Consider the following 27,711-nt stretch of genomic DNA (forward strand, 5'->3'; position numbering starts at 1 on the left):
GCTGATGTTCCTCAACTCACATCTTGGGCAGGAGTGTGTTCTATGCTCATGCTGTGGCTAGAGCTGAGGGACCTGTGTGGTCTCAGCTCTTTTGCAGGCCTGATGTCAGGTCAAACCTGGAAGAAAAGTGAAGATCAGAGGTCACTACCACTGCGGCCAGAGACAGCCTTTATTGGTGAGCCACAGAACAGTGCAATGGGGTCAGTCCTGGCTGTGAAGCCTTTTGCCCTTGAGCAGAAAAGACAGAACCAGTATTCATGGTCAGCCCTTTTCTGGGAAGTAGTCTGCCAGAACGACATCCAGAGTGTCTGAGTTGAGGTGCTACAACCAGGGATTGTCATGGTGGAGCCAGACAGGCTAGTGAGGGAGCCTCTCTGGACCTGGTAGGGCTGTAGCACCTGGATCAGCATCAGACAGATGAAAATCCATGAAGGGATTGTGTGGGCTGGAAGAACCAGGATAGTACTGCAGGGCTGTGGATTGTCCCTGCTTTGGCTCTTGTTGGCCTTGGGCTTCATGTTTCTCCCAAAGTAGGACAGATAGCCTGTGCCTCTGAGATTCATGGATCTTACAGCTGTTTGATGTTTCCCTGGCAAAACACAGTTTGAGTGCTGGTGGAGCTACCCCACTTTCCCTGGGACTACTTGAGGCAACAAGGGAGCCTGGATAGGACAGGTCAAATGCTGGTGCCTCTGTTCTGGTTTGTGTGCTTGGGCTGTGATTCCAGGTAAGTTCTTGTGCAAACTCTAGGAAAAGGTCATATCCCCACTTCAAAATGTGATCACAATTTGGAGACATTCCAGCCTGTGCTCTCGAGCTGCAGAAGACCATTGAGATGGCTTTTTTTCAGAGGAGTAAAGCACCTTCGGGCTGCACACACCCCTCTCATCTCCTCTGGTTTCCACTGTTACTGATGGAGGGCTGTCAAGAGAGTCAAAGTCCTGGCTGGAGATGGGCTGTGGTCACACCTCTACTTGAAATTCCCATATGTTTCAAATGAATTCAAGTAACTGAGGGCGAGTTCGTAGCAGAGCCCATACTGTTCCTGTGGACAGAAGGATGCGTGTGAGAACATGGTACACCAACACCTGCAGCAGAAGGCCAGCCTTGGCTGCCAACAGCTTCCTGAGCAAGCCAGGTGCAGGTACAGCCCACTCGTCTCCTCTCTTTTAGAGACCACCTTCCTCCACTGAGGAATCACAGGTATGTGCTCCAGTAGCTGGGAGCTGGGCTACTCCAATTCTGGAGCCAGCTGGTCTTGGGAGGAGAGCCAGCATCCACAACATGTAGCATCTGCTGCTCACTCCCATCCAGGGTGCTCATGTTATGATGGCCTGTAGCACCCAGACCAAGCGGTGAGGTGGATGCAGGACATGCACCTGAGCACCCACCAGTGCAGCCCTGCACTGAGCAGGCCAGGTGGACCAGAAAGGAGCAACTCAGCTCACAGAATATTTTGGTGCCCATCCAGTTCTGCAGAAACTGCCCCTAAGTCAGTGGGTTTGTCCCAGCAGCAGAAAGCAGGATTTTCAGAGTTCTAATCTGCTCCTGTTCCCAACAGGATGATCTGAGCTAGGTGTTCGGGCAGCTGGTGGGACAGTCCAGGCTATGGCTCTTGGTCTGCTGTTGTCACCCTGGCTGGGTTTGAAGTCAGCACCTACCACATCTTTAATCAGCTGTCTCCGCCGCCTCTTCAGCATCCTCACAGCCTGGGATACATCGACCAGCCCCTCACTTTGGATCTGTTCACACAGGAAACCAGTAGCACAGAAGATTCCACTCCGGCTGGCACCATCCCTGCAGAGGAGAGCAAGGTGAGAGTCACTTGCCCTGGGGTCACCTGGCAGTGCTGAGCCTCACAGATGTCCCAATAGCCATACAGACTCTCAGGATGGTCATGTCCCCAGATCCTTCACACAGCCAGCCTCCACAGGAAGCCTTTCTCCCTCAACACAGCTGATTTCATGTTCATATGTCCACCCTTCACCTGGGCTGAGGATGTTGCTGTGACCAAAGTTCATTAGTGCAATTTGGGCTGACCCAGCTCTGTGCCAAGACTGCTCCTCTGAGAAACATCACTCACCAGCAGGTGACCAGAATATGTCCATCTTGGCTCTGCCGATGGTTTGTCTCCACCTTCCCTAGCAGGCTGATGATGGTGGTAGGGTGCGGGGGAAGACGCTGCTGCATGGGCCAGTCCGTCAGTTGCCAGAACTGGACTTGTAGTGCAGACTTCTTGGGCTAGTGGGGAAGAAAAACAGTGGTCTGGGCAGAGAAGAAGCCCCTTGGATTCATGGAGGAAAGAGAGGGACAGCGTGTGTCAGTCCTGGCTTAGCCATACACGCTGGATCAAGGCAGCAGCTCCACAGTGGGATGGCCCAATCCCAGCCTCTGACCTCCACTAAGAAGGCAGACATAGCACAAGATAAGGGCTGCCCACCAGATGCAGCTCAGACTGATGCTGGTTCAGTGTCCAGCTACCTGTGACAGCTCTCCCCAACCACAAACCACCACCAAGATGCACAGACTCTATCAGCAGCTGTAGTCCTCCAAGTTAGGAAGTTACAGAAATGTGCCTCTGCCTTGTACATCTGCCTGCAGCCTCATCTTATTGGGACTGACCTCTCTCCCAAGGTCAAAGACCCTCTCTGGCCAGTGCCCTTCCAGGACCCCATCAGATCCCTCTGACTGTTGTGGCTTCTGTCACCCCTATCTGTAATTTTGACCCCAAATCAAAGCCTGCTGACTCTGGAGCCCAGCTGGTTCTCCCAGGTCTTGCAAAGGCTGTTCTCGAAGGACTTCTGCCATCTCTGTGCAAAAAGCCTACCTGCTGCTTGTTGGTGAGGGCAAGTGTCCAGGTTGTGAATCCATCTCCAGGCTTCTCTGAGATGAGGAGGACATGGAAACGGCCATAGGTAGCTTCATCCTGGGTGGGCCAGAACTCCACGTATGTCTGCGGGGGGAAGATATGTGTGCTATCACACACAGCCCTGACTTGCAAGCACAGCAGAGCTCAGCACCTCGAGTGGGTGTGCACACCAGCCCCTCGTCCATAAGCTATGGTGTGCATGGGAGTGCTCTGCCCGCTATTTTCTGGGGACCAACCCACAGTGCTGCAGTCAGAAGAATTACACTCCTGTAGAGAAGACACCTGGGCAGGGGTAACCAAAACCCGAGGGGTGCTCCCTTGCTGTGAGACTGGTGACACCGCTTTTCTGTAGTGCCATAGAATCTTAGGATAGTTTGGGTTGGAAGGGTCTCTTAAATGTCATCTAGTCTGACACCCCTGCCACAAGCAGAGACATCTTCACCCAGATCAGGTTGCTCAGAGTCCCGTCCAGCCTGGCCTTGGATGTGTTCAGGGACAGGGTATGGTGCAGGCACTGTTTTCATGGATCTCCCAGGGGGACCCCAGAAGCTTGCAGCGGGCTCCTGCAGTGAGCAAGCTCTTGTGAGAAGAGCTGCATGGGGGCAAAGGCAGAAAGTACACTGCCCAGGTTCACGGGGAGACAGGGGATGGCAGGGCTGTGCATGGACTCCTCACCTGGTCCAGCTCCTGGAGCTGGTTCAGCACAACCACCGATGTGCAGGTGTAATCCCAGATCAGAGCCCAGAAATCCACCAGCGTGGTGGGGAAAGGCAGCTGGGTGATGATGAGTCTGTCCTCTTTGGTGTATGTCTGCAAAACACACCAGGGTGTTGGGGGAAGAAATCACACAATCCGTCCCCTGACAGCCCTCTAACATCTGGAGCAGCTGTCTGCCTCCCTCCAGCCAGGGCTCTGCCGGCCCAGGAGCAGAGCAAAGCCCAAGGAGATTTAGGGCACCCCAGCCCTGCTCAGAGCAGGCTTGCACCCTGCTGGCCCCTCAGCTCATCACAGCCGCCCGAGCTGGCTGTGCAGGCAGGGCTTAGGTTGATCACGGGGGCCATCTCCTGGCAGCAGGGCCGCAGCCACTGGGAAATAATCACTGTGAAGAAGTCCCAGGGCTGGGACACTTCAGACCGAGCGGCATGGTCTACCGTGGCCTCTAGCAGTGAGGCTGGGGACGGGGACAGTTTTTGCTGCTCTCAGCAGCTGCCACCCCCTCATGGGACTGGAGCCTTACGCTGGCAAACACGGCGTTGATGTAACCTGGTGAACCGTCTGCATTCAGCGAGGACATGAGGATGGGCCGGCAGGAATCCGCTGCGGAGGCAAGGAGCAGGAGAAATGAAACCGTTGTCTCCCTGCACAGAGGCAAGGGGCTTGCCCTGCAAGCAGTGGGGCCAGCGTGGCTCCCTGCGACATGGGTTGGAGAAGCTTGGATTAACAGGCACTACCAGCCCCATGGCTATGAAAGCTCAGGGTTGCCTGACATGGCATGTTCAAAACCCCATGTACAGACACACAGAGGCACAGCAGGTCCACCATCCTCATTGGTCCTTAATGCCTCATCTGGGCTCCTCCACTGGGAAAGATTAGACCCAGTGACATGTTTATCCCAGGAGTACCTGCAAGCGCAGAAGGAAGCAGGGATGGGGTCTTGCTCCTGTGGAGGGACCAGCCTAATTCACATGTATTACCAACCAGAACATTAAAATTGGTCCTTGGGTATAACGTGCCAGTGTCACGGTGTGGGGGAGGGAAGCAGCAGGGCATCATCGTCCCCCCATGCTGCTCCCAGGCACTGGGTTGCAGAACAAGGGGCTGCCCAGCCCTGCCAGCAGTACCTGGCAGGATCCCTGGCTTGCGGTTCTTGGGCTGGTTGCTGGGTTTCTCTGCTTCTCTGCATGGCAGGAGCTGGAACAACTCAGAAAACTTCTGCAGGGCCTGTAGGGATGATTCAGCCAAGCAAGACGTGCCTGTCAGCTCCTCCCCTTCTTCAGCCACCCCAGAGAAATGTTCCCCCATCTCCATCCCACAGCTGGGGAGGGGAGCAGTAGCAAGGAGGCCTCACAGATCAGTCCCCCACAGCACCAGACTCAGTTCACCAGATCCTGGTGGTACCTTGAACTCCTTCTCAAGGACATTGTTGTGCCTCGAAGTCTCAGCTTCTCGAAGGCAGTGGACATGGCTGGTGATGCTCTCCACTGGGACCCCGGTGTTGCCACAAAGCAAACCTTCAAGCAGCACCTCGTACAGGAAGGTGTACTGCTCCTGCATGAGGACATCAGTCAGCTGCATAGTCTGGAGCAGCTCCGTGAGGAGCCCTGGGGCTTCAGACTACCAGCTCACTGGCATTGAACTATGCCAGGAATGACCCAGGTCCATCCTTCACCCTCCTGCTGTGGGGTCCCAAGGTCAGACACTTCTTAGTGCAGGCAGCCCTCTGAGAAGCAGCCGGCAACTGCAACAACCCAGACAAGATCATCTTCCTGTGGTTTAATGCCCCCTCTTAGACCAGGTCCCTGCTCTGGGGAAGAAAACCCAGAAAAACAGTGAACTAATTAGTCTTCCTACAAGCAGCTGGATGATCCCACCCAACTTAGTTTCCTGCACAGTGTCCCAGCACTGAGCAGACCACGGGGATGTGGTCCCTAGGCCAGCACACTGCTGCACAGAAGATGCCATGAGGGCAGCCATCCTGAAAACCTGAATGACACGTGGACTCTCGTTTATGCTTCTTGCCTACAAGACAGCCCTTCTGTACCGGGATGACTAGTACATTTGAATGCCTCTGACACCTCAGAGGGTGTCAGAGAAACATGGATCATGACTGAGTTTGGACACAACAGTGAAAATGAGATCCTGCAGTCTCCATCACCTGGCAGCTCCAGTCCCTGTGGCTAGACCATGTACAGCATGGCCAGCATGGCTTTGCACACCACGTCCCTGGGAAGGGTGGGAAGCAGATCTGCAGCCTTCCCATGTGCAGGGAGCAGGTAACTCTCCTCACCTTGGTCTGCACCATGCTGACCCGCTGTTCCCTCAGCTTCTGTACGCAGTGAAACACATCCACCTTCCTCTCAGCCTTCCCCATCTTCAGGAGGAAGTCCAGGGCGATGAAGGTACCTGTGCGCCCAATCCCTGCGCTGAGGATGCAGAAAATTCGGGTCAGTGCTGCCACGGCCAGCCTTGCCCTAGCAATCAAGTGCTCTCAGCCCTGTACCTGCAGTGCACCAGCACGGGTCCACCAGGAGCTTCCAAAGCCCTCTTGTTCACGACCTCCACTAAGCACAGGAGCTGGGCAGGGTTTCTGGGCACCCCGTGGTCTGGCCACAGCAGGTAGTGAAACTGTTCCACCACTCTTGGGAGAGCACAGCCTGCCTGCAAAGAGGGAGACATGTTTGGGAGCAGGGAGCAGCAGCCTGCTTGGAAACTTGTGTAAAGTAATTGCATGCCGGCAAGTAGGGAGTAGTGGAAAAAATCACTTAGCGGGGGAACCAGCACCCATTGTTCCCCCTAGAACCCCTACCAAAATGACTGTTCCAGTATAGGTCGTCAGACAGTAAAGGCCAAATTCACCCAGTGCATATGATTCACTTTGTTGTCTGCTTCCCCATGCTGTGTACAGTCAATTCAGAGCAGTAAATGCAGCTTGTGCCCCAGAGGAAACAAAAAAATAAAAATCACAGCATAGAGTGTTTTCATAGTCACCGAAAAGCCCTGGCTTGCCCACTTAAGGCATTTCCTAAGGCTGGTTCTGCACTGATGTGAATGTAGTGATGTTTGTTACCAGCCCATCATGTATTCTTCCCTAAATATCATATTCACTTGACCTGAACTAATGAACTATGTCCCGCCATCAGGTGCTCTTGGAACTTTACCTTTTAGCTAGACAAGGGCAAGACAAGAAGAGAATATGCATAACTGCAGTTTCTTTATATGATACCTGTTTTCCCCTCCTTGTGCCTCCTTCAGTTTCTGCTTATTATCTGAGTTACAACTTCAGCAGAAGTACCCATCTTGAGAATTGTAATTAAGCTATGTTAAACCATAAAGTATCTCTTCAGCTTTAGGAGCTGTGTGACCACAGAGCTTCAATGTGGACCTTCCGCAGATTAATCCAGGACAAGCAGGCACCTGCCCCATCATCCTGGATGCACTTCTTTAACTGTATTTATAAGCTTTGTGGTCACCTCATCCAAGCCCTTAAAGATGCGTGAGCTGCCCATGTGCATCATCAGTCCAGACCCAGTTGAGGTGACCACTGGAGCTTTTTGCCTCTGCCTAGCACAGAAACCTGGGGCTGATGCCCAGGCATGGCATCCAGTGATAGCAACACTGACCTGATCGTGCTGAAGACCAGGCAGGGCTCCCCACATCATCTCTAGGCCAATAGCTCCCATCAGCTGCTGAAACCCAAAAACATCTGACATCCACACCTCAACTACAGGCCAGACTTACCTTCTGCAGGCAGAAGATGCGTGTGACAAGACCCGTGGTGGTCCTAGTGTTGTTGAGTGTCACAGTGAAGTCCCCGTAGACCTGCTCCTGCTCTGGCCAGTACTGCTCACACTTGGTCTGTCAACAGCAGCGAGACTGTTAAGCACTAGCAAACTGATGAGAGGAGCATTGCAAGCCAGCAGTGGTGCGGAGCTGCTCTCTGCCCTCATTGCCAGCTGCACCGGGAACAAAGCAAAGCAGGCAAGGAAGCCTGGGCTCTGGGGAGGCCCAAGCTGAGCACAGGCTGAGATGCTTTCTCTACCTTATTCTGCTCCACTAAGCCCGTCAGCATCACAATGACTGAGGTCTTCTCTTGCCAGACCATCTGCCAGAAATCCACCACCGTGCCAGGCAAGGGGCCTTGGGGAAGAAGAGTAGAGCTCTGTGTCAGTCTCCAAGTCATGGGCGTGCTCCCAGGCACAACTCAGATGTTCCCAGGCTATGAGAAGCCCTGGGTTCCCTCTGTCTGGGGACAGCAACACCTGACCAGTGGTGATGGGCACCTTGGCTTCATCACCAATGTTAGAAATTGGGACAAGGAAGAGGGGGGGCAGTTAAGCCCAGGGTACATGAAGGATTCACTGCTGCTGCTTCAGGGGCTTTCCCATCCAGACCCTCAAGACAACCATGAGCTGCTCCCACATTTAGGGTTCTATTTCCTGAAGAGCATTTCTGCAGCTTTGTAAGGAGCAGGAGACCTCACCACACGCTGTGCAGAGCAGACTAACCCATCCTGACTTCACACTGTTGGAAGGATCCTGTCTTCGAGTGCACTGAGTGCAGACGTGTCAGGCATTTGCAGGTCTGTCCCTGTCACACCAGCCACCAAAAGGAACAAACCAGGCTCGTGTGTGGAAGGAACATGTCCTCAGCCAGGGACTAGCTCCAGTTGGTCACTGCCAAACTGCCACTAAGGCCTTCCATACCCTGCAGCAGCCATAACCACTGCCTAAGACAGAGACCCAGGAGACACAGGACCTTGGATCAAGCTATTAACTCCCACTCTCCAAAGTGCTCAGGGCAGCAACAAGCGTGTCCTGAGCATGAGGGCTGGAAGCACCCACCTTGAGCTGCAATGAAAAAGCGTGGACTCCGGTAGCTCTGTGGGGAAGAAGTTCGAACATCTCCGGTCACATGGGTTAAATGTTTAACAGGGAACGAAATAAAGGACCCATCCCTACAGGTATCAGAACCCAGAGCCCTCGTGTCCCACAGCACCACACCTGGCCAGCACAGAGCGGGTACCCAGGGACTGTATTTTGGCTTCTGTCCCTCATGCAGGTCCCTTATTGTTAGAGATGAGAACTGCACAGAAACTCAGAGTACTCCGGGTAGCTTAGAGAGGACACAAGGAAAGTGACACCCCACAGATCTGGCAGGACTCAAGGGCAGCAAGTGCCAGACCTTGGGGCTGCCCACGTCAACAGGACTGTCCCCACCCAGAGCAGACAGACACCCCTCCTACCCTGACCAGGCACCTCCACCCTGCCCAGGGCAGCAGTTCCTCGCTACCTACATCCACGTAGCTGGCATTGATGTAGCCATTCTCTGTGTCAGAGTGTTGCAGCACCACGCGGCAGTGATCGTCTGAAAGAGAAGGGAGGTAGGAGTTAGTGGCCTGTCTCCTCGGGGCACCAACTTAAGTGTCTGTTTAAGGAGGAATATGTGATTTAGGAAAGTCTGGGACTGTCTTCTCCCTCCTCAGCAGTACTTCAGGCCTCAGGACATGTTCAGAGGTAGAGAGCAGCTAAGGAGATGAAAGGTGACATGGCAGAGCAGTAAATACAACATGTTTTTGAGGAAGACTGTTAATGCAGTGTCCAAATGTCCACACTATGTGGGCCCCAAAGGAGCTTTAAGTTTTGATATAAATTGGGTCACTCCCTCCACTCTTGCACAAATATCCATGTCTAGATGGGACACAGCAGCGTTTAGCAATGACTAACAGCAGGAACAGGAATACAATGATGAATGATTAAGCTTGCAAGGAGATTTGAGGGGCAGAACAAGGATTCTTCAACCGGATATAAAATAGTGGGTCCAACGCAACAATTTTGCTGAATCCCTCTGGGTCTTGGTGGCCACAGATGATGTGACAAGGAGCTCAGCTCTGCTGATGAGCTGCAGTGGCACCTACAGCAGACCAGAACCCTGTAGTGCCCAACCACCTCTGAGTGCCTGTGCCAATCCCTGGAGAGTTCTACTTACATGGGATGATGCTCTTGTAGCGGTTCTTGTTCTGATTACACAGCTCCTTCCCAGCATCGCAGGGATGCAACAAAGTGGAGGACAGTTGCTGCAGAAGAAGACAAGTCTGCTCTGCACTGGCATGTTTTCTGGGGCTGGCCAAGGCCAACTGTATCACACACCCAAGGAAGGGTTGAGGGCTGAGTGGACAGTGCAGCCAGGTGGAAAAACAAAGCTAAACCAGACCTGATACTCTCTCAGACGCCCAGCGCCATGCCTGTCGAGTGATTCATCCTCTGTCTGCTCTGCTTCTATTTCTGCCCTTTTGAACCTTTTCAGAGCCTCCAGCAGTTCCTCCACTGGGATCTGTGTGTTCAGCTTGCCCACACCTATGGAGACCACGAAGCCAGGAGTTTAGCATGTGCCTGATGGCTGATCCTATAGCTCTGCAGCTGGGACTGAGCTGTCATTGCAGTGGTCAGAACCCCAGTAAACCCTAGATTGTCCCTCCTCACACAGGTCTCTTTCTCCTGGGAAGTGTCACTTTCCCCATACCAGCCAGCTCTGGTCCTCTTGTTTCTGTAAGGATCTTACAGAGCCTGTAAGCTCCCTGCCTGTGCTTTTAACAGACAGTATGTCCAGACAAGACATGCAGGGCCTCTGCTCATACTTCACCTCCTTGATGTTTTCGCAGGGGGATAACACTGTTGTTCTCTGAGGTTTTTGAACTGTTGTACTTTCTCCTGCAAAACAGCAAGTCATGCTCATAGACCAGCAGCAGAGAGAGACAGGGGAGAGGTTGTTGCACATATAATGCCATGGCCTCCCACTTTGCTTTATCTCAGGGTCCACTTGGACACTTCCAGGCAGTGCAAGGTGCTGGATGCCTTGCAGAGAGCAGGAGAGGTGAGACACATACTGACCTCAAAAGCATGAAAAGCAGCAAAATCCCCAATGCCAGAAGTGCAGTCACCAGTAAAACTGCCAGAAGCACAGACATTCTGCCCAGTCGAGGCACCGGTTCCGGCCCTGCAACCAGCACAGCCCAGTCTCAGGCTCCTGCAGAGCCCAAACTGGACACTGGGAGATCACAGAGGGGCAAGGGGTGAAAAGTAGCTTCTCTCATCTCCCGCCACAGGTTGTGCATTGGAGAATAGCTAAGCTGCTGAAGAAAGGGTAGGTACTTGCTTGATGTGATACTCTCTGGTGTGAGCCCTGTCTCCCTGACTGCCACAGCCATAGCCCAGAGTAGAGAGGGGTTTGCATTTATGGGGTTACACATGCACCAGGGGAGCACTGGGACTAAGATGCAGCAATAATGCACAGTGTCCAACTGCCATTTGTGCCACACCTGTTCAAGTGGTCCAAGGTTGCCCAAAGCCCATCTACCATAGGTAGCCTCAAGATTCAGAGAAGCTGCATAAAGATGGAATTAAAAAACGAGACCCCACAGCTCCTGCTCTCAGTCAGCTCCTCTCCATTGGAAGCAGCCAGGCTGGGAAAAGGGAGCATGCAGGAGAGACCCTCAGGCACAGAGAGCTAGGAGCTCACTTACCAACAGAGAAGCTGTAGCAGATGCAGGAGAACTTCTCTGCCTGTTGGAGGAGAGGGAGGGAGAGCTCAGGCCACTCCTGCCCCACAGCCTGCCCTGGGGGCAAGGGCCTCCCACCCATGGCCACCAAATGCCTCAGCTGTGGCCGAGGACCCTGGGGACACTGTTCTGCCAAAGTGCCTGGGCTCTCAGCACAGGAACCCAGAGCAGAGCCTCTGCAGTACTGCCGCTTGCCATCGTCAGACAGCCCAGACCCTGCTGAGGGGCCTGGCCCCAGCTGGCAGCATCCTCAGAGCCCCTGGGATGGGTGGACGGTACCTGTTGTGAGCGGCGGACGAGACGGAGAAGGGCCATGTAGTCCCAACCTGGGTGAAGGGCAGCGTTGTGGTAACCCTGCCCGTGGGTCCCATTGCCCAACACAAATTCTGTGGGGGCCGTGAGGTTGAGCACAGCAGCCACGTAGGCACCAGGCTGCTGGCTGGCGTTGAAGGGCTGCGGCTCCCCCAAACAGGCACCTTCCACTGACGTGACATTGTCCATCACAGCCACGATGAGCTGGTGCTCCCTGCAAGGCAGCGTGGTGAGAGGGCTGGGAGAGACAGGGACAGGGAGAGAGGGATGGAGGTGGCTGTGGGCAGGTGCTGCTGGTGGGGAAACCCATGTCAGGGCTGCGAAGAGCAGAGCTGCTGGGGGCTGCACTCACCTCACTGCTTCGGAGGGACGGGCGATGGGGTGGAGAAGAAGCACTGCCGTCCCTTGGGATGGGGAGATGTCACGGATGCTGTGGCAGGTGATGTCGAGAGGGTGTGGGGTGTCTGGAGGGAAAGACCTGGGGATTGAGCATCAGCGAGCAGCACAGCAGGGGCCGTGCAGGGAGCAGGGACACCCGGGGTGGTGCGGGCTGCGAAGCTCAGCTCCTCGGTGCCCAGGCTCCTCCAGGCCACCCGGGAGGCCACAGGGCTGGGGACACCGAGCTGCCTCAGCCAGAACACCTGTCATAGCCACACTGGACAGGCCAGGACACAGCGAGCCTTACCCGAGCTGTTGGTCTGAAGCTCCCACAGTGACGCAGCCCCGGCTCCAGCAGCCGTGAGTCCCTGTATCATCACCACATATCTGCTGCCAGGGCTGTGCTCAGGCAGGCGGTACTCAGTGACAGGGATGTTCAGCCACAGCCGCTCCATCTCCAGGAGGCTGCCATCCTGCGTGCTCCTCGTTGTGATGTTCAGCTGGGAACAGGAGACAGAGCTGGAGGGCAGCAGCTCCCAGCTGGCCTCTGGGAACCTGCCCACAGCACACCCAGAGAGAGCAAAGCACCCCTGCAAGCCTCCCCTTCTATGCACCTGCCCCAGCTGTGGAAGGCTCCCAGAGAGGAACCAGCAGGAGCCTTGACCCCATGCAGACAAGAGGAGGAATTTGAAGCCAACACTCAAGACGTTAGAGTGACAGCCTCTGTAAGCAAAGGACAAAGCCTCTGTGAAGAGCTGAGGGTAAGGGGGATGCTGTCCCTTTGGATAGCTGTATATATTTCTAATGAGCCTGATGCCAGGTGACTGGTATGATATTGCCACACTGCAGGTGCTGTGGTGACAGCCCCCACGAGAGGAGCCCCGAAGTTCTCTTTCAACCCACAGGTGATAATGGCTTTCCTTTCCCCACCCTCTCCAGGCTGCCTGCACAGAGCTCCAGGCAGGGCGGTGCCTGGCAAGGTAGGGGGGCCACGGGGCCTCTGTGTTCCCCTGGTACCTGGTATCCGATGATCTCCCCTTTGCAGGAGGGCAGCGGCTTCCACATGAGGGAGCCATTGCTGGGTTCCAACCACAGCTTCTCCAGTTTGTCTGGCACTGGAAGCACAGAAGGACAGGGTCACAAGTGGTGGGGGCAAGAGGAAGCTGAGCTCAGAGCAGGGTGCAGGCAGCTCCTGGTGTTGTCATTAGTATTTAAAAGAATGAATCCTGTCTGCAATAACTAACCTAAAGGTATGTAAACCCTTTCAGTTTCAGGTCAGTCTGACAAAGATAAGAGTGATTTGCAAAATACCCAACCAGAGAGACTGACCTTGCAGCTTTAGACATTTTGAAGCCCGCATAATTAGCTGAGTCTCTTTAACACATACCTTGAAACTGTTGGATAAAGTGTCCTTTAGCTGGGCATTGATCACTATTCACTAAAATGATTATGTAATGCCATAAGCAAATGTGTAACCAGTTGGCTTTTTAGGACTGCCCTAAGTAAGGATAAGATTTTGTATATAACAAGTGTTACTTCTCTGGGTGGCATGCTAGCTTTATTCCAGCATCCAGACTTGTGCAACTCTGCAATAAACAATATCTCATTTCTGTGTGCTAAGTGTGGGTCATTTGCATGCGCGCTGGGTAAAGAATCCTGGTTTTTGGACAACATAGGCCCATGAAAGAGGGAGGAGGGAATGTGGTCTGCTCCAGGGCCTTTCACAGGCCCTTTCCCTGAACCCCACAGGCTCTGAGAAGCCTCAACCCCAGACCATCACTGCTGTGAGCAGATGACCAGGCTGACCTTCTGGGCAAAGAGCACCTTTACATTTCATGTAGGTGGACACATACCTGCCTCACTTGTCCTGAAGAGCTGCATGTACAAGATCATGTTGGGTGGCAGGGAGATGGTGACACTGTAGTCAGTGAAGGGCTGCAGAGGGGGACAGGTGAATGTTCCCTCCTGGCCCTGTAGTGTCTCCTCTCCCTTCACCTCTTCAGCCTCACAGGGAGGGGAGGAAGGTCCTGCCAAACGGCACCTGGCCCGCATGCGCTGGCACACGTCAGGGAGACTGCAGGTCCAGTTCAGTTTGATGCTGGTGCTGGAAATCTCCAGGGTCCCAGGGACAACCTGAAGGATGCCTAGGAAGGAAACATTGCAAGAGGGTCACTCCCTTCCCTTCCCACCTGAATCTTGTAAGAATGCTGCAGTCAGACAACCCTGCTCCCCACCCAGTCTGGAGAGAGGGAAAGCAAGAGGCTGAAATTGGTCACTCCAGCTCTCCAGCAAGGGGAGCAGGTGGAGTTTGGGCTCATGGTGCACTCAAAGGCTTGACATAACCTTTCGGGAGAATTCTCCCAGTGAAGCAACAGCCCCCATTCAGTCAAACATCAGGACATGGGCAGGGAGAACAAGGGGAAGGGCAGAACAGTGTATCCCCAGCTGGGCTACACCACGGCTCACAGGGAGGAACAGAAGCATCCTTCTGCCCTTACACCCCAGATCTGTGTGGCTGGAGTCTTCCTTTGGTGCCATAGAGAGCACAACAGGACATATTTCATCCTTGAACTGTTTCCAGGTCATCAATCTGATGGCACTGGCCCCAGGGCAAAACCATGACCTTCATCTTGACTTTTGCCCTGACACATTCCCAGAATCCTGCTCCTGCAAAGTACCCTCCTGCTCCTGATGGCTCCCTTACCGATGCACTGCACGCTGGACTGAATGAGGATCCAGGTATCTCTACTGTCCTTCCCAAGCCATCGGTCTGTGTACACTGGCTGCCCATTACTGGTGGGCTGGAATGCCCGTATACATTTGACATGGGTGAAGGGAGTCTGGAAGCCCTCAGGGCAGCTCAGCATCACTTGTTTGTTCTTCTCATAATTCTCCTGGTCTGGTTCCAGCTGGAGATTTGTGTCCCACTGGGGCCTTTGGCACATTTCTGGCAGAGGTGAAAGTGGATGTTAGGGGAGGTGGGAGGTGAAAAGCTGTGTCAGGGGTGGGTGGAGGGATATTAGCAATCATTCAGTTTGGGGCAGAGCAGGGAAGCTGGGAGAGCTTCGGATGGCTCCCTTACCGATGCACTTCACGCTGGACACCACGTGGATCCAGACACGTCTGCTGTCCCATCCACTCCAATGTGGAGAATTCCAAGAGCTGATGGGCTGGACATTGCTTGAACATTTGATTCTGGTGACAGATGGCTGGAAACCCTGAGGGCAGCTTAGTGTCACTTGGTCATTCTTCTTATAATTCTCCTGGTCTGGTACCAGCCGGAGCCTTGTGTCCCACCGGGGCCTTTGGCACGTTTCTGGCAGAGGTGAAAGTGGTTGTCAGTTGGGGTGAAAGGTGCTGAGGATGGGCATGGGCAGGGGGTAGCAGGGAAATCCTCAGTAATCCATCCAGGCACTGAAGAGAGCAGAAACATTTGCCTGCTATTTCGCATGAACAAGGCTTATGAGGAGGGGCCTCTCCTTGTGCACCCAAAGCATGAAGGACCACCCATCAGTGAACCTCCCCGTCCATCCACTTCGGTCCATAGACCCTCTCAGCCATCCCACACCACCAGCAGCACACAGTTCCCCACCTTGTCTCTCCCTACCCAGTTCCCCCAGCTCTGGGCAGCCTCTTCACAGCCATCCCCACACCCAGAACAGCTCTGTCCCTGCCCCACATCCACATCACCTGAGCAAGGGCATTGCTCCTGCCTCTAATTCCCCACAGCCTCCAGCCTGATGCCAAGGGCTGAGCCAGTCCCAGGCACTCGGGCTCCCTTCAGTCACTGCCACTCCAGCTCCTAGGGCTGCAGGAGATCTCCCCAGGGCCTCTCTCCTGCATGTGCAGGCAGGGGGCAAGCAGATCTGTGCACTCTGGTGTGGCATCTGGAGGGACAGCAAGGACCAGGGCACCTCTGTGTGCACCTCAGTGCTGGCTCTGGATCCTGCCCCATGCCTTCACACCCTTCTGCAGGGCCTCACACTTGGTACCTCCACCAGGAACCTCCCAACCATCCATGAATCACATGCTGGAGATCTGCACACACAGTGCTCTGCCCTGGCCTGGCCTGGGCACCTCTGGCCACTGTCTCAACCCTGATCCCACAGCCCCTTCAGGGACTGAGCCTGGCACCAGACACATCCCCACCAAGGCTCTGCTGGAGCCCTGGGACAAGCACAGGGCAGGCTCAGGGGATGCCTCAACGTGGCCTTCAGCAGCACCTGCCATTTCCTCAGGCAGGCAGAGGGCTCAAAGCCTCCTGTGCACACACAGCCTGCTCTACCCTACTCAGTAAGTGCAGAGCAGGACAGCCAGGAGAGCTCCTGAGCCAACAGAATTCTTAATGCCCTCCTTACCGAGGCACTCCACGCCAGACTGAATGGGGATCCAGCCACCACTGCTGTCCATTCCATGCCAAACTCCTCTGTATACAGGTTTCTCAGAGATATTGTGCTGGTCTTCACTTGAACATTTGATTTTGGTGAAGGACGGCTGTAAACCTGCCATGCAACTCAGCATCACTTCTTCGTTCTTCCTGTAGTTCCACTGGTTTGGTGACAGCTGGAGTTTTGTGTCCCACTGGGGCTTCTGACATGTTTCTGGCAGAGGTGAATATGGGTGTTATTTGGAGTGAGAGGTGAAGAGCTCATACAGGGGAGGCAGGCTGGGTATCAATTGGCCACAAGCCCTCCAGCTGCTGAAGAGAGAGGGAAGGAGACATGTCCATGTGCTAGGACATTACCCATAGGCAAGGCCTGTGACTAGGGGTACTTTCTTTTGCACTCAAAGCATGAAGGACCACTCATCTGTGAATCTCCCCCATCCACCTTCTTCTGTCCACAACAATTTCGGCCATCCCCCACCACCAGTAGAAGGCAGTTCCCCACCTTGTCTCTCCCTGTCCACCTCCACCCAGCCCTGGGCTGCCCCTGCACAGCCGTCCCCACACTCAGCACAGCTCTGTCCCTGCCTGGGGCAGCCCCACATCTCCATTGCCTGAGGGAGGGCATTGCTCCTGCCTCTAGTCCCCCACAGCCTCTAGCCCAATGCCAAGGGCTGACCAAGCCCCACAGTTGGTACCTTCACCAGGAACCTCCAGCCCATCCATGAATCACATGCTGGAGATCTGCACACCCAGCGCTCTGCCCTGGCTTGGCATGGGCAGCTCTGGCCGCTGTCCCAACCCTGATCCCACAGACCCTTCCTGATGGGACCCTCAGGGACTCAGCCTGGCACCAGACACATCCCCACTAAGGTTCTGATGAAGCCATGGTACAGCCACAGGGCAGGCTCAGGGGATGCCTCAACATGGCCTTCAGCAGCACCTGCCATTTCCCCAGGCAAGCAGAGCACCCAAAACCCCCTGTGCACACACAGCCTGCTCTCCCCTGCTCAGGAAGGGCAGAGCGGGGCAGTCAGGAGAGCTCCTGATGCCCTTCTTACCGAGGCACTCCACATTGGATGGAATGGAGGTCGAGTCATATATGCCTATTCCATACCAATATTCTCTGTATACAGGTTTCCCATTACTGTCGTGCTGGACTATGACTGAACATTTGATTTTGGTGAAGGACAGCTGTAAACCCTCTGGGCATCTCAGCATCACTTCTTCGTTCTTCTTGTAATTCTTCTGATCTGGTGTCAGCTCCAGTCTTGTGTCCCACTGGGGCCTTTGGCACATTTCTGGCAGAGGTGAAAGTGGGTGTTAGTTGGACTGGGAGGTGACGAGGCAGGGTAGAAGTAGGTGGTGGGATATCAGCAACCCACAGCAATCCCTCCAGCTGCTGACAGGAGAAGGAAGGAGAAACGTCCATCTGTCAGGACATGACCCCTCAGTGAGTCTTTTTGGGAGAGGACTCTCCTTCTCTTCTGCCCAGAAAACACTGAAGGAGTTGCTGGCTTGCCTGGCTGGCATTGCTTTGTCTCATCACCTACCTGGGCTGTCCTCTTCAACAGTTTGCAGGGGGAACACAGCATGAAGCGGGGACTGTGTTGTGCCTGCTACTCGGTGAGGCAACGTCACAACGAGCTATCGAGGGTGAAGGTAGAGAGGGGACATAGCAGAGCTGCTGCTGCCTCACTTACCAATACACTCTGGGGCCCTCTCAATGGGTATCCAGGCACCTGTGCTGTTCCTGCCCCACCAGTTATCTCCATAGACTGGTTCTCCAGAGCTCACTCTTAGGAATTGCCTTGCACATTTGACCTTGGGCAAGGATGGCTTCAGAGCTCCAGGACAGGTCAGGTTCAGCTCTTCATTCTGTCGATAAATTCTTCTGCTTGATGAAAACCGAAGTCGTTCATCCCACTGGGGTTTTGGGCACTTTCCTGGAGGGAGAAAGTCTGAGATACCATCTCGGGGACAGGGGGTGCACAAGGCAGGAGGGGCTGAGACTGATCCATGACTGACTGTGGTGTCAGCATTGAACACCCAGAGGAAACTCAGGGCCCCAAGTGCGGGAAAGGAGTGTGAGCCTGGGCAATGTGGTGATATAGGACACTGGGAGACAGGAGAAATGAGAGGCAGGGTCTGGCCTCTTCCAGCTTCCTTATGGCCTGCAACTCTGGAATAGCCAAGGAGGAGACAGAGGGACAGTGAGAAACCCTGTCTCACACTCAAGGCTTCTGTCCCTCCCCATCTGGAGACTGCTCCCAGGCACCTCACAGATACAGATATGCAGATCCCCCCCTCATTTTGCAGTGGAGGCCTACTGTTCTCCACTTACCTGTGGTGCAGGTGAGGCTCTCTGACACCTCATGCCACATGTCCTTATTGTCCTTCACCTCCCAAGCATTCTTCCAACCTGGAGTCATCCCTTTTGCACATCTGATCACAGCAAGGGGAGGGGAGTCTTCCACAAAGCAGCTCAGTGTCACCTCCTCATTGAGCCCGTAAAAGCTGTGGTTTGGGGTAAAGTGGAGCCTTGAGTCCCACTGGGGCTGCTGACATCTCTCTGCACAGAGGAGAAAGGCTGAATGTAAGAGGATGGGAAGAGGACTGCTGTGAGGTCTATTACCATGGATGACAGTGTCCAGCTTCTTTGGTTACCACTAACTTAACTCCAAATCCCTCTCCAGCTGCCCAGAGTAAAGATTGGGTGCAGGCCACCCCAAGTGCTGTTCCATCCATCCCTAGAGATGTGTAGGCTTTCTCACTCAGGCTTCATTTGGGAATGGGCTACTGCCCAGCCTTCACACAGAAGTCTTTCCACTCCTGTCACCTTGACCATACGACCAGGCACTGTTTGCAGGCATGGGTCTTACAGTAGCCACCAGTACAGTAACCCTTGTTCTCCCATCTGAAGTCCTCCACAGGAGCTCAGACTCCAGCAGCTGCCTGCAGCAAGGTGCTGAGATAAAAGGTGGCCCAGCACTGCCAGGACAGGGGGAAAGCTGAGGCATCCAGGTGCCCTGTTCCTGGACTGTCACCCAGGAGGTGCTGAGGCATGACCATGTCATGGAGGGTCTGATGTCAGCAGAGGACCACAGAATGACATCCCAGGGTGACAAGGGGTTGTGCTTACCCTCACAGATGGTTGTTTCATTTCACAAGGTCTGCATCCCACTGGAAATGCATCTGATCTGGGGGACTGATGGCACATACTTCCCAGCACAGCTCAGCTGCACCAAATCGTTCACAGTGTAGCCACTCTGGTTTGGGGTAAACTGCAGCATGGGGTCCCACTTGGAGGGAGCTTTACATCCTCCTGTGTGCAAAGGCCATGAGGGAAAGCCTTGAGGATCGCTGGACTCTGGCAGCATCCTCAGGGGTGAGGAGGCCTCATCCAGAGGGGTGCTGGTCCTCCTCACTCAAAGGGATGGCAGAGATGAGCACCTCCCAGGATGAGCCCGGATACCCTGAGTGCATTAACCCTCCTTTCAGCCTCAGGTGCAGTGCAGGAGGGTCACCTGCAGGCCCTCCTTCCCACCCACACATGTGGAGGGATCCCAGCCAGTAGGATCCAGCCATCTGGAGGATGCTGCCTTTTCCTGTGCTTTCTCCCCCAAAGACAGGGGCTGTGGGAGTGCACCAGCCCCAGAGAGTCTCTGCTGGCACCACTCACCTACATTCCTGTCATCCTGCTGGGCACTACCTGCTCACACCCATGTGCACACTTACTTGCAGCAAAAAGCTCACTCTTGTACCAACTCACTTGCTTTGCAGGCTACACTTATTATTTTCTTCTCTCCATCCCTTGCCCCATATACCTGCTGGCTCTAGGAAAGGGTACCTCCTGTTCTATATCCCTCCCATCCTCACCCAGGAGGGGTAACACCCTCACATCTGGGTTGGCAGAATGGAGTTGACAGGGACTGCAGGTACGTATTTAACCAGCTGCATGTTTAGTGGCATTCTGCAACATGTAGGTTGGACAACTGATGGAAGTACATTTTCATTTTCCATCAGTTTCTAGACAGGATTGCTGCTGTATTTCTGCAGGGCACTAACCTGAATCTCTAGCCTCTGAGCAGATTCCAGTCATCATGTAATAAGAAATGTACTTCTCTGTGTGCTCTCTTCATCCAGCAAATTCACTGGAGGTACCCAAACAGTGTCCAGAGTAACTGGCGTGCAGCCAGGCGGGCACAGTGAGTTTGCACTGCTTCCCAACAGACCGAAATTGCATTGAGACTCACCATGAAACCATGATTGCTCTGCACTCCTTGTGCAGCAGGCCAACAGACTACAACAGCTGCATCATCTCAGCCAGAATAAAGCCCCTGCCAAACAAACAGAATAAAATCCCACCAGACTGGCAAATTGAGGAGCAATTGTTTCAGGCAGGTGAGAGCTACTCGTGAAGGCATTTCCAGTGTTTCATTTCACATTTCAGGGCCTAAAATCATGCCTATACAAAGCTTACTCATTGATGGGGATTCTTCCATCTTAGAGTCACAGCAGAATAATATGAACAATTGTTGTTGGAGAAGAGGTTTTCAGTGCCTGACCTCAAGCAAGAACCTGTTTGAGGGAATGAAACCCCTCCTGGGGTTTATGGGGAGTATGGGGAGCTGGGGAGTATGTGCCATCAGTCCTCCAGATCAGATGCATTTCCAGTGGGACGCAAATCTTGTGGAATGAGACAGACACCTGCGAGGGTAAGCACAGCCCCGTGTTACCCTGGGATGTCATTCTGGGGTCCTCAGCTGACATCAGACCCTCCATGACATGGTCATGCCTCAGCACCTCCTGGGTGACAGTCCAGGAACAGGGGACAGCCCTAAGAGCCGAGGGGGCTGCGAGTGCTCATGGGCATGGCTAGCCTCTCCCAGACTGTCTCAGTCTTGACCTTAAGTGCAAGGGAACCTGGTTGCTTTCCCTTTTGTGAGTGCTTCTATATCTCCTGATAGCTGTTACAGTCCTTGCAGTGGCACAAAACCCACCAGAAGCACAGGACACACCAGCATCCCAGGAGGGAAATTCAGGAGGGATGTGTGAACTGCTGACGCAGGTGTAGGTTTCAAGAGATATCTTGGACGTGTCTTCCTACAACCACCGATGCTCTGCTGGGAGGGGTGGTTTGCAGCTGTGTGCCAGAACTCTGCCTTGCTCCCAGCCCTCTTTGAGCCTTGCAATGAAACTTTTAGTGTCCTTCATGTAGCCAAGCATTTGCTGCTGATGCAACTATAAATGACCCTCTCTGGAGGGTTTTGGCCCTGTATGGTGCCTCCTTACAGAAGCCAAGGGTAACACTACATTTAAAAACACCATATCTTACAGTTGCTGCTTCAGAGATGTAATACAGTGCAGGCTTACTGTAGTACAAAGGAGAAGTAGTCTTTGTTTAAAGTTTATGATTATTTTTTTTTTCCTTTACTAAAAGGTGAAGCTTCTGCACAATGAAACTGCTGTTGACAGGCACTTAAGATTGATTGTCTTGGTTATGGGCAATTCACTGAATTACAAGTAAATACGTGCTTTGTAAGGCTCCCAGGCTGGAAGTATGTGTGATGGAATCCCTTGGACAGAGTTGGCACAACAGCCACACATTTCTGACTAGGCTGGCCACCTTCATCAGGACTCTGGTAAATCACTTATCTTCAACCTTGGCATTTGCCATCCCTAATTGTTTGCCAGAGACATTGGTATCTTTTCCCCTTTCCTTTTTTCAGGTGAAATGGGCCTGGCAGAGATGCAGTTTTTGCTCCAGGGCTTCCTCAGTCCTCCTGACCTTGTCTGCTAGGAGGGAGTGGTGAGCTCCTGCTGTGATCCATTGTGGTTTCCAGCGCGGCATCAGGCAAGGGCACAGGGCTGAATTGTGCTTCTGCAAAGGCCGCACATGTGCCAGCGGTGTGTCAGGGGCCACATCTGCCCTTCGGGCACAAGGGTTAGACGGGGGAGCAGTCTCTGCTCCCTGCCTGTACCTGGCTGTGCCTGCAGAGCCCCCAGCCACCAGCAGGATGCCTGTCCCCTCTGAGCTGTGAGGATGGTCATTTGGCCCCCTTTTTTCTTCTTCATAGGCTCCCCTGTGCACTTTGACTTGTCAGATGTGGGCCTGTTGTCCTCATGCACAGAACAGGCAGGGGGTAACACAGTACCCAGACCAAGGCTGGACATGGACCACAATGGACAGTGCCAATGGGCTGGGTGGGAGAGATCAATAAAGGCAGATAGATCCCACAGCTCATCCCCAGCCTCAGAGGAGCCAGAGCCTGGAGAGCACTTCTGTAGGGGAGTGCACCAACCTCCGAAATTAGCCCGGGAACTAACGCTGTCAGGCAGAAGGATGGGTATGACAAAAGGAGCTTGCTTGCCTTCCAGAGGGGTAGTGTACAGCAGTGAGACAGCCTGGGGTGCTGCCAAAGCCTATTTGCCTCCTGTTTGCAGAGTGTTCTCATAGCAGCACCTGTGCCACCACAACCCCTCCAGAGCTTCCCTCCTACCCCCACCCTGCCGCTGACAAGGAGCTGAATACACGCAAGGCGCTACAACACCAACACCATCTGCGTTCAGGCTTCTGTAGCTGCTCAGAGCCCTTTCTGGTGGCATTTCTGGTGATTGCTTGAGGGTAAAGCCTAGAAGGCTCTGCTTCCCCACCGAAAGGGGAAGAGAAGACACTTTCAGTCCATGTCCTTTTTAACCTCAAGAACATCGCTGAATAAAACCCAGTTCAGCCTCACCTCTCCAATAAGCAGGCATCTACCACTTGAGACTCGCTGAGAGAAGCTAATCTATGACTGCTGAGTGCAATGGAGATGTATGGATTAGGGGACCAACATCACTGTCGTCAGCCTCTTTCTTGCACTCCATCCCCAACCACTTCGTAACATTTGCATGGAAAAAGAGCTTGTGTGAGCAAAGGAGCCTTTTCTCTAACCCAGGGTGGCTGTTTGTGTGGTTTGGTGGTGACCATGGGAAGCTGCATGGCACACATGAGTCAGAGGGTATCAAATCTGCTGCAGTTTCACCAGGCTGGGGCTCGCCATCTGTGCAAAGTAGATGGATGCACACCCCTGTGCGTGGGGGCACAGGGCACTGCTGGAGAAGGGAGGGTGCTCAGAAAGGGGAAAGAAATGCTCATCTTCTAATGTTGTAGGGACTAACGGCATCCGGGAGGGTAAAAATACAGTCATCAGACACTGTTTTTTACCCTGCACCATGATATGCGGAGAACCACCCACAGGCCCTCCACCCTCACCTATAAGAAAAAGGCTGAGACAAGTGAAATTTCAGCATGGAAAATATGGTGTAGATGTGAACAAACAGGCACTTCTGATAACATGCAATGTGTGCTCACTGCGAAGTGGAGAATGCTGAATGTGTAGGCAGGAGTGGTAACAAAAGGTTAGTCTATTTGCCTCATATAGTCAGACATTAACTGTTCTGGGTTGTTACCTTTTTTTTTTTTTTGGGTATGTGTGTGTGTTTTGTTGTTGTTTGTTTTTAGTTTATGGTTTTGAATGAATAACCTCCTTGTTAATATTGTTTAATACACATGAATATAGAAAGCGTTTTACAGAAATATCTGTACTGCGTGTCCCTGCTGCAAAAGGGTTATGAGTCTGGCAGGCAAAACAAAGCCCCAGCATGCCCTAGAAGCAGAAGTCACAGAGGATCAGAAGAAAGGAGAAAGAGCTATGCTGGTTATTCAGGTCAAGCTCCTGGGTTCAGCCCTTTGCTTACCAGCAAAAGGTGTATTTTCTTACATTATATTATCACAAAGAATAAAAGACCAGGTGAAAGCTAAGGAGCAGCAGGCAAAGTTCAACCCTTTTCCCATGGCAACTCAGCACCTAACAGCGGTGACAGCAAAGCATGCTGGCGTCCTGCTGCATTTGATGCCCTGTGCTTGCTGAGAGGAGCTAGGAAGAGCAAGCACCATTTCTGCCAGTGAAGAGTGGTATTGCAAACCACCAAGAAGACACTCACAGTTCTTAAAGCATCTCTGTATTCGTCGCAAGCAACCAAGGCTGCTGAGTGGGTCTTTAAAAGTAATGGGCAATGTGAGGGTGGAGAAGGGGCTCAGCGTGGGAGCAGTGCCAGGGAAAGGAGCTGGCAAAGTAAGCACTGTGAGGACAGAAGGGCAATGGTGGCACTTTAACCTGCACTGTTTTGCCATGCAAAAGGGCATCTGACAGAGTTTTAAGAACAGGAAGTGAAACACTTGTTTCCTGAATCCTCATTGTACTCTGGTAATGGGAAGGGGAAGCACGGTGGAGCACTCAGCTCACAGTTCAAAGGCTGTCCAGCCCCACGGCGCTCCTCCACAGCATCTCTTAGTGTTTGTGATCCCCACAGCATTTTTTCTAGGTACTGTTGGGAATTCGAGCCCCACTAACACAAAACTTTTCAGATTGAGTGTAGCCTTATTTCACCTAGCACTCTCCCACTCACCAGGCATTACAGATAGTCTTCCAGCTAGGGCTTCAAAATCTGCTACTAAATCACTGCATAATGTCAAGCAAGACTGATGAGAAAGGAACCAGGGCCACCCTGGATCATGGTCTCTGACTTGGCAGGGGAATCACCCCCTAGAAGCTTCTCCACCTGCCTCCCAGGCACACGGGGACTGTAAGGAGATGCAGCTTTCACACAGGCGAGGCATCTCAAGAGAGAGAAAATCGCTCTGAGAGGAGCACAGCAAGACAATAAAGGTGACAATAGGGCAATGAAACAATGCACCCTGCTCAGTGCACGGTGCCTTGGTAATGGGGTGTGCAGAGCAGCACTACTGTGCTGGCTCACACTTGTACCACAGGCACCGACCACATCCTGTGCCTGCAGCTGCTCTGCTCTTCCCTGGGCTCCTGGCAGCACCATATGTGACCCCACTAGCACCGTGTGCACCTCCACCTTGCCCACCCAATGCTGGGACATGACTCTGCCATCTGCCCTCATTTCCTTGGCAATTGCTGAGTCTGTGGTCCATGGTGCTTCCCGCGAATTATTGTAGCTCTTCAGGAGCTGGCGCTGCCGGCGCTCAGTGCTGGGCGATGGAGCAAGTGGGGGAAGCTGGCCCAGTGATTTTAGCATACAGGAGCCCTGCTGAACTGGGGCAGCCCCACAGTGAATGGTACCCTGGTCCCTCCAGTATGAGGGTATTTGTAAGTGCATGGAAACAGACAGCAATATGAAGTGGGAACAGTTTGTCCACTGACCCCACTGGGCTGTTCTGCCTCATGGATTGTACCCTACATCGGCCAGGGTCATGGGAGATGCTCAGGGATGCCTAGGAAGTGGGACGCTTGGGTCATGTCTGGTTCCCATGTTCCTCATCTCTGCTCAACAGCTTTACCCTGCCCCATTGCCACTATCTGCCCCACAGAGGCCTGTTCCACACTAACTGATGGGTTGAATCCTCCTGCCCTATCCTGGTCACGCCCCTTGTCCTGTCCCTCAGCAAGGGAAGGTCCGTGATTCATGAGGTGTGGACTTTGGCACAGGTCCTGGGATGGACTGAGCTCACGTGCTGCGGGTGCAGGCAGGGCTGCCTGCACTGCTGGGCGCAGCTGACGAATGTTTTTGTCTTGGTTCCGCTTTACATAAATACCAAGGTGCAAACTCAGCAACAAAATCTCTGCTGCAGGCAGCCCCAGGGCTCTTCAGGGTTGGCTGAGTGACCAAGATGTACAGAACGTGACAAGGGTCTGCTGGCCACCAGGTCCCTACTACATCCTACCATGCAAGGTATGGCCAGGTCCTGGCCTTAATGAGCACCATGCGAACAAGACAGAGGGCCACACCACACTTGGGTACTGTTGCACACACTAGCCTGGGAGGACAGCTTCAGTGAGGGACCTGGGCAAGGGGAAGCTACTCTGGGCAGGATAATATCCTCTGTTGCAGTTTTAGCCCTCGATTTTTGAGTGACAGTGTTCTGTGCTTATGGTCCCTGCAACTACGGGGACACATTACCCTGGGAATGGGCTCCTATGGTCCATATCACACAGTACAGACCCTGACAAGAGTTTTACATCAGCAAGTAAAGATCCTGGTCCAATTCCCTGGCCTTTATCATAGCCTGGGTCCTTAATCAGCAGGTTTCTCTAGCCTGCGCCTGCCGAGATGCATCCCTGCAGCAAATCAGGACAATTTGAGTAGAAGTTAGTGTAATGTTTTTCATCACCTAGCCCCAACAAGACGAGTTTAGAGAAATACTCCAATTCAGAGAGATGAAGACCAATGTAAAATCACAGCCCATGAACCACAGCTCAAACCCCCAACACTGCTGCATGGCACTGATTCATCTGCCTCCTGGGAGGTCAGATAACACGTGAGCCTGAAGATACCCACTAACTGACTCTGCCGGGATAGAAGTGTGCAGCCTGCATAGGACCCCAGCCCTGGGGCTGGCCTGGAATTCTGGCACCGAGGAAGCCCATTAAAAAGCAGTCCCAGCACACTATAATTCTTCTTGGGTCTCCTGGACACACTGGGGCTCAGCTCATGGTTTCAAAGGTTTTTGCTTGGCACCAGCACCCATATCCACTGCAGTGAGGACATGGCATCTTCACACTGTGCAAAGAGAGGTGGCTAACTGCTGCCCCCAGGGACACTGCCCCCTCCACAGAGGAATGATACGGCCCCTGTGGAGGCTTTCTCAGCACACCAAGGCTTGCTGCTCTCCATCCCCAAACCGAGCTTCATCCCACCACAACCCAGCTGATACTTGAGTGTCTTGAGCCCTGGTATGGACATTAACTCCTTTCCTCTCTGATAAAGCTACTGCACCTTGCGTGTGGTAAAGACACACAGCAAGCTTGCATCAGAAGAGCAGCAAAACCTTTTGCAGGGAGAGGAGTGAGCACTTCTTACCTGTTTCCAGAGGTTCTCCAGAGACATGCAGGTCTGGCTCTTCCTGCTCCGTCACTGCCAGCAGAAACATGAGGACCAGGGGAAATGTCCATCGTAAGTCCATATTTGCTTACGCACCTGGGGCAGGACTGAGGTCTCAGCCCCAGTGGCTGCCTCACAGCACACCAGTCTGATTACAAGAGTTGTGAGGACAGAAAGGAAACAGCCACACAGAGAAATCACATATGGTGCAAGAGGCTTTCTCATTGGAGAGGGAAATTCCGCCAGTGTCAGTGCTGTTTTCGTTCTCTTCTGTGCACCAGGGCAACTTCACGCCCCTTTTGCAGTCTTGTTGCTCTCTGATCTCTCATCTGAGAACCACGGTTTTCAGGTTTTGTGGAAGGAGCAGCTACTAGCCACAGCAGCTGGGTTGTCTCCTCTCCTGGCACAGATCTCAGTGCTCCTAACTGTGAAGAAAATTAACTCTATCTCACAGAGGTGAGGCTGACAGGTTGGTAGTTCCTGGGGTCCTCCTTTCTACACTTTTAAAAAATCCATGTGATATTTCAGTTTTTCCCATCACCAGGGACTTCACCTGGCTGCCACAACTTCTCAAATACCGCGGAGAGTGGTTTTGCA

General features: G+C 53.3%; 1 protein-coding gene across 1 annotated transcript; it reads right to left on the minus strand.

The window, feature by feature from the left end:
• Window positions 1–151: 151 nt before the first annotated feature.
• LOC136115177 (receptor-type tyrosine-protein phosphatase T-like) lies at window positions 152–27,344 on the minus strand. The gene is made up of 31 exons (XM_065861118.2): window positions 27,094–27,344; window positions 18,563–18,790; window positions 17,922–18,164; window positions 17,280–17,519; window positions 16,193–16,435; window positions 14,917–15,150; window positions 14,539–14,781; window positions 13,688–13,978; window positions 12,852–12,949; window positions 12,142–12,334; window positions 11,809–11,920; window positions 11,424–11,670; window positions 11,109–11,148; window positions 10,477–10,582; window positions 10,229–10,296; window positions 9,800–9,942; window positions 9,575–9,662; window positions 8,883–8,953; window positions 8,431–8,467; window positions 7,629–7,726; window positions 7,328–7,444; window positions 6,090–6,247; window positions 5,877–6,012; window positions 4,988–5,137; window positions 4,711–4,810; window positions 4,107–4,186; window positions 3,545–3,679; window positions 2,828–2,953; window positions 2,084–2,241; window positions 1,662–1,797; window positions 152–1,045 (listed from the first exon to the last, which is right to left on the minus strand). Exons 1-31 carry the CDS (start codon window positions 27,194–27,196, stop codon window positions 971–973), a joined length of 4,497 nt encoding a protein of 1,498 aa, XP_065717190.2. The 5' UTR covers window positions 27,197–27,344; the 3' UTR covers window positions 152–970.
• Window positions 27,345–27,711: the final 367 nt, after the last annotated feature.

The sequence above is a fragment of the Patagioenas fasciata genome, chromosome Z (assembly GCF_037038585.1).
Source record: "Patagioenas fasciata isolate bPatFas1 chromosome Z, bPatFas1.hap1, whole genome shotgun sequence".
Taxonomy (NCBI): domain Eukaryota; kingdom Metazoa; phylum Chordata; class Aves; order Columbiformes; family Columbidae; genus Patagioenas; species Patagioenas fasciata.

What these genes read in the sequence shown, in the direction of transcription:
- LOC136115177 (XM_065861118.2), bottom strand. Translation starts at nt 27,196, where the DNA reads ATGGACTTACGATGGACATTTCCCCTGGTCCTCATGTTTCTGCTGGCA. An exon ending in GGGAGATCATCGGATACCAG is followed by an intron (nt 12,335 to 12,851) that starts GTACCAGGGGAA and finishes TCCTGTTCCCAG; the next exon opens with CTGAACATCACAACGAGGAG. An exon ending in CCCTCACCAACAAGCAGCAG is followed by an intron (nt 2,242 to 2,827) that starts GTAGGCTTTTTG and finishes CTTCCCCACTAG; the next exon opens with CCCAAGAAGTCTGCACTACA.